This window comes from Perca flavescens, chromosome 10, assembly GCF_004354835.1.
Source record: "Perca flavescens isolate YP-PL-M2 chromosome 10, PFLA_1.0, whole genome shotgun sequence".
In the NCBI taxonomy this organism is placed as follows: Eukaryota; Metazoa; Chordata; class Actinopteri; order Perciformes; family Percidae; genus Perca; species Perca flavescens.
In genome coordinates this window covers 11,782,820-11,788,788 of record NC_041340.1, presented here as the reverse complement: position 1 = coordinate 11,788,788, position 5,969 = coordinate 11,782,820, and the positions used below count along the sequence as shown (strand labels likewise).

The 5,969-nt window shown below is 36.1% G+C and overlaps 1 protein-coding gene and 1 long non-coding RNA gene across 2 annotated transcripts; both read right to left on the bottom strand.

The window, feature by feature from the left end:
• Nucleotides 1–424: 424 nt before the first annotated feature.
• LOC114563370 (signal-regulatory protein beta-2-like) lies at nt 425–2,681 on the bottom strand. The gene is made up of 6 exons (XM_028590225.1): nt 2,639–2,681; nt 2,162–2,491; nt 1,277–1,633; nt 1,065–1,190; nt 658–719; nt 425–553 (listed from the first exon to the last, which is right to left on the bottom strand). Exons 1-6 carry the CDS (start codon nt 2,679–2,681, stop codon nt 425–427), a joined length of 1,047 nt encoding a protein of 348 aa, XP_028446026.1.
• A 2,871-nt stretch (nt 2,682–5,552) lies between these two features.
• Nucleotides 5,553–5,969, bottom strand: LOC114563372 (uncharacterized). The gene is made up of 3 exons (XR_003693605.1): nt 5,893–5,969; nt 5,744–5,802; nt 5,553–5,636 (listed from the first exon to the last, which is right to left on the bottom strand). It is a non-coding gene; the product is annotated as an uncharacterized LOC114563372 (long non-coding RNA).

The following is a 5,969-nucleotide window of genomic DNA, read 5'->3' as shown; positions in this document are numbered from 1 at the left end:
GACTTTAAACTATACTGTTGTGCAGTGGCCAAAAGTATCAGATCCAGTCCGTCCAGGAGACGCGATGCCTCTCTAGTGATTAACCTTTATGTGTAATAAATGTGTATAGAGTTACTGTATTTCAACCAAATCAGCGTGGTGATTGTTTGAACAGTGGGTTTGGCGATAGTAATTTTAGGGCCGTTTCATGTTAACAAACAGGATTTTACTTTTCAAAGGTTAACATTTCTAAGATAAAAGAATGACAACACATACAGACACAACATGATGCAAGGATCAAACAATGGTAAATGCTATGATTTTGACTCTTGGTATAAAACACCTCACTCTCAAAAAAGTTAGAGGGGAACCCACAATGTTTAAAATGATCATCATTGTAAGAGGTCAGTACTCTAAACCAAACTTTACGATTTTATAGACACATTCACATTGAGCATTTAACTTGAGAGTACACACTTTCTTCAGTTTTAAACTCTGTCTTCTTTCTTCCTCTTGTAGGTTTTTTTCCAGAGAAACGCAAAGCAGCGTAGTTCAGATCAAGTCCATCTTCAGGCTGTGCAGCAAATAAAAGGCTGATTATATTAATGTTGTTAAATGGTGCTGTGAGTAATTATGTTAATGAAATACCAACAAATGTCATTTGGTATCGTTACTTACAATATCATGTACTGATTGTCTTGAGTTGTCATGTCTTGCTTGTGAAGAGGCACTTTCTATTCCTAATGATAAAAGAAAACAGAAATCGTATATACTGAATCTAAGTTTTCAATAAAGTTCCCCAAATGGCAACAGGTTTTAATTAATAAAAAGAAATAAATTAAATTGGAAACTATCCTTCATTAATGACATTGTGTACTGCAAAGGCAAAGCTTAACGTAACACAAAATGTCTGCTGATACATTAATTTATTAATAATGTGTGAAAATAAATGACTTCTACTGATATTTATTATTTAATCCAACAACATGAAGTTGACATTCGTCATGTCCTGTCTGTTACACTTTCTACTTTTTAAGTAAGACCATTGGCAAATCAACATTTCTGACTCAGTCAACACAACTTACCTTTAAGTTGTGAACATACTGGTGTTGAAGTTCGGTAACAGATGAAAACAATGTTTCCAGTCATAGAAATGACCAAGCAGACTGTTGCTATCACCAGCACAATAAATTCAACACTTGCTGTTTGCTCTAGATAACAAAGTAAAAAACGTATTAGTGAAGATGTTATTAACATGTTTTGAATATCACCTCCAGTGTTGAACACAGAATCATACCGATTTGCCGTTTAGTTCCATCTCCAAATAATATCTCCCCACATGTGGCCACAGCACAGTAGTACGTCCCGTCATCAGAGGAGCTGACGTTCTTAGAGAAGCGATAAACACAACTCTTCTGAGTGTCAGATCTCTTGTCACAATCATTATGTCTTCTTCCATCAGTGTAGATGATGTCCGGATAAGATTTATTCGATCCGGCTCTGAACCAGAACACACTGTCATCTCCTGGACATGTCTTGTTCCCAGAGTCGGAGAGGACTGAACACTGGAGAGTCACAGAGTCTCCTGGACGGACTGGATCTGATACTGTTGGCCACTGAACAACAGTATAGTTTGATGTCCTCTGGGTGTTTCCTGCGTCATACAAAACTGTGTTAAAAGGATTTCCAAGCACATTTTGAAAGCCAAAGTAGAATTTAAGTATATCTCAAAAGCGACTTTAGTAGTTTGACATGATATTCTGCTGAAATGTAAAAAGCCCCTTTAGTCCAGTGCATGTGTTCTCAGAGTAAAATACGATTGTTGAAACATTGATTGGACCTACGGGAGTCATTGACAATCAACCTATTCTGTCGTTTAGATATGAGGATGTGTTGGACAAAACACAGGAACATGTTTAGTGTTAAGTGGTTGAAAAGATTATTTTGTCAAATAATTAAGACAACACATACACAGCGACAATCAGTTACTCACAAACATTTGGAAATAATTAGATGACCTGTGTCTGTATATTTAATTGGATTGACATGGGAAGTTTTTAGATTTTTTTCAAAACTTGCTTGTGATCCTTATACAGTTATTTTTCTTAAACATTACCACAGTGAAGGTTTGGATCAGTGTCTGAGGCATTTGCTAAACTCTATAAAAGTAGATCATAATTACCTTTTATCAACAAATATGTCCCACTCCATACAGGACTTGTATTCCACTCTGTGGATGCACAGTGATACATTCCCTCATCTTCTTGGATTGTCCTCAGAATGGTCAGGTTGCTAAAATTGTTATCATTGTTCATTTCCAATCTTGATTCAGGAAACTCTGGTTCATATGCAGGTTTTGTAGATTTACCCTTTCTAACAATTAATTTCAGAGTTTCCCCGGCACTCTGCTTGTACCAGTGGAGCTGTGGACGGTCAATCCCCTTATCAGGCAGAGCACATGTGAAGGTTGCAGGTTCACCAAGTTGAACTGTGCTAACTGGAACTAGCGAATCTAAAATAAATGAAAACATACAATACATGAAAAAATAAATGACAATGCATAACATTTATCATGCAAAACCTCCTTATCCACAGTTAACATGCTAGTTGGCATGCAAATTCTTAACTGAATACTTGCACAGAATAAAATAGCACTTACATCCTTGATGAAGAACAAGCAGTGTAACCCATAACAGGATCATCTTGACATTGTGTCTTGTTAGAATAATTGTTGGCATTTCAGTGAGAAAAGGAGTGATGTCACAGGGCCATGATAATGTATGTCACACTCTCAAATGCATCTGATTGGTTATCACAGAATAAATATTCAAAAGTGCACTTCCTGTCACATTGGTCTCATCCTGGCCTTTGAGAAGCATTTCACCTCATTCTTCTCTTCACACACCAGGTGTTGGACCAAAGGTATTGTTAAATGTGTAAAAAGGAAACTGGATTTACAAAAGCATAGACTAGCTGTCAAATGAGTTACATTGTGCTTTATGTCAGAAAACAAAGCATCACCAGCAAGGTTATTATAGTTTTGCATTTTTTATTAGTTGTTATTTTTATTTCGTTTATTTTCGTTCAGTTTAGTTTTTATTAGTTTTTATAGCAATTTTGCTAGTTTAGTTTAGTTTTTATTTTTTGAAAATGCTTAGTTTTAGTCTTTTTTTGTAATATGGGTTATTGGTCAGGGGCAAGATTCAAAAAGATCAGCAGCTATCGGGTCACCGGTGAAAGCTCACCTGTAGTGTTCTCTGTCCTACGGTTGTCTCCGTCATGCTGCCTGGCCCTGTACCCAAACATCCATGCCCTGTACCAGGGTAACCTTCTGTTTCGGGGAAAGGGGGCTTTGCGTTCTCCTTTACCTTGTTAAGGTAAGCTAGGTTAGCCTCCTTGTGTGCGCTTCTGAAATGTACTTTCAAATTCGTGGTATTTTTCCATTTGATAAATTGTCCACATATTTTACCACCTTACACTGCAAGGCACTTGCTTTTATGTGACAGAGTCATAATCAAACAGGACTCTGCTGCTTTCTTCCGACTTTCAGTACCGCCATGATGCCAGGCGAAGGGCATGGACTATGTTGTGTTCTCTTTGACATGGAATGTCGGAATTTCTGTTGTGTGTAACAACTTTCATACAAGTCCAGTGTGATAACAAGAGTGCTAGAATGTATGCCTTGTTATAAGTTTATCTACAGAGGGTTTTCATTAGTACAGCTAATGGGTCAGATTTACCAGTGACTTCCAACCACCTGAACACAAAGAAACACCTAATGCCAGAAAGTATGCAGTTTATTTTACTTATATTCTGTTATACTCTTTCTGTATCTTTTGGCAGTGTGGATATTGTTTTGTTAAAAAAAAGAATTATGGCTATGATAAAAAAAAACAAGACTAATAGTCTACAGTCATGCTAATGGCTCTATGAGGCTGTATTTTACTTAGGCATCAGCATGCTAACATGCTCATAATGACAATGCTATAACATGTTGACAAGCAGCAAAATGCTTGGGTGTAACAAGTGTTAGCATTTGCTAATTACCATTAAACACAAAGTACAGCTGAGGCTGATGGGAATGTCAATAGTTTTGAAGGTATTCAATCATAAACCAAAACATTAGGCAAATTGTTATGGTCATTGGTGCAAGAAAACAATGTCAGGTCATGTCTATCCTTATTAGAGTTCATCCTTTGGGCACCATGAATATTTGTACCAAATTCCATGGCAATCCATTCAATAACCTTTTAAATATTTCCGTCTGGACCAAAGTGTTGGACTGACTGACCAATGGACTGACTGACTAGAGTCTATGCTGCTTACAAGGGTACAAATAAGGTTATAATTTTTTTTTTTAACATTCCCTATGGAGTGCCACTATGTTCAGTTCTGGGTTTATTACTTTGAGTCATAAGCCGTATTTACATTATTATGGAAAAATAACTTATGTGCCAGCCTTCTCTATACTGTGTATGTGGTGTGTTGCAATGGTCTTACACTGATGTATATGGTGTTTAGAGCAGCACTGTGTCAAAAGTTCAAATTTGTTGAACTTTGACCTGGGTTGAGCTGACCTTTGAGAGCAAAACCAAAGTATACTATACTGCAGTGCTTGAAGTGGGTCAGTACCCTCCGCTATGGAGTACTAGCACTTCTGATTTTTTTAGTTTTGAGTAGCCGTACTTCATGTGATGTACAAGTCCCTACATATAAACTAAAACAGTGGTTCAAATTTGCATGTTGAAAACACTTAAGAATGCCAAAAGAAAAATAACTAAACAGCAGAAATTTTATAATTTTATATCAGTTTGATATTATTGAATTCACGGTAACTTCAGGGCTGGCTTCAGTTACTCTTGTGTTTATATGTATTAGTCACACCCAATGCAGGGAATTTTTCAAATTTGGCATGAATCTGGATTGCATCACCATGTTTCGTTACTAACACTAAAATGAGTAAAAACTATAAAAGTAATGTAATATATTAGTATTTGAATCTACTGAGTAATTACTTTTAACAGTTGTTTATGTTAAGTTGCAGTCATTCAATAAACAAGTCTTTAATTTCATTATCAGTTTGGTAGCTCTTCATAAAGTATATTTATTTAATTATTTATTAAGAAGAAAGCAACAATACACGACCACCAATTCCTGTTAGTACAGTACCTTTGCATAGCATTGACACAGACAGCACATATGTAATGCAGGCTAATGGAGGAAGATAACAGACTTGAAAGTTCATGATGTACAAAGAGAAAGATAAGATAATCTTCTCAGAGTTAAAAACTTTGATAAGAATTAAACAAATGTTTATAAATACGGGATTCCTACAGCACAGGTTTATTGCTAAAAAGCTTAACTATTATATTACTTTTACAAAACATAAATATAATCTTATATGAAATATAGGCTATTACATGTTTTTTATTATCCAAAATAAAGAATTATTGACCAACTTTAGAGGTAAATTTTCTTTTACCATGTGCAGACAAAAACAAGTAGCAAATCTAGTGTTTACAGTGTTATTCCAACCCCAGAGCCCTGATCTCAGAGTAGGTACTCTCTTCCTCCTCTGTTTTTGCATCCCTTGTCCCTCCTTTGCTAGCTTTCCTACTAGTAAATGTTGGTGCAGAATAAACCAAGTCCTCATCTGCCTGAGAAAATGTAAGAAAAACTGTGATGAGGCGACATATTTTTACACATGCAGAAAGAAAAACATTCTGACAACTTTCCAGCTACAGCTTTCCTTCATATACCTTACCTGCTGAATTTGCTGATGACCACTGGCTGTTGCAGCATTTGTTTGCAGTGCAACAGCAGCTGTATTATAAAATAAAAACACAGCATTAATGTGAATCCACATTTGCCAAACACCATTTGATGGATATATGTATGAGTGACTTTGCTTACTGTTGCAACAACCACAAGATCTTTTCTTGAGTTTTGTTACGTGTGTTTTTCCTCTGCTCTCTTGTGTCCTGATCCAG

Bases quoted from the DNA above. Each gene is read 5' to 3' on its own strand.
- LOC114563370 (XM_028590225.1), bottom strand. From the start codon at position 2,681: ATGATCCTGTTATGGGTTACACTGCTTGTTCTTCATCAAGGAT. The intron at 1,191-1,276 runs GTATGATTCTGT...TTTGTTATCTAG, and splicing joins TGGAACTAAACGGCAAATCG to AGCAAACAGCAAGTGTTGAA. The intron at 720-1,064 runs GTAAGTTGTGTT...TTTTATCATTAG, and splicing joins AGTATGTTCACAACTTAAAG to GAATAGAAAGTGCCTCTTCA.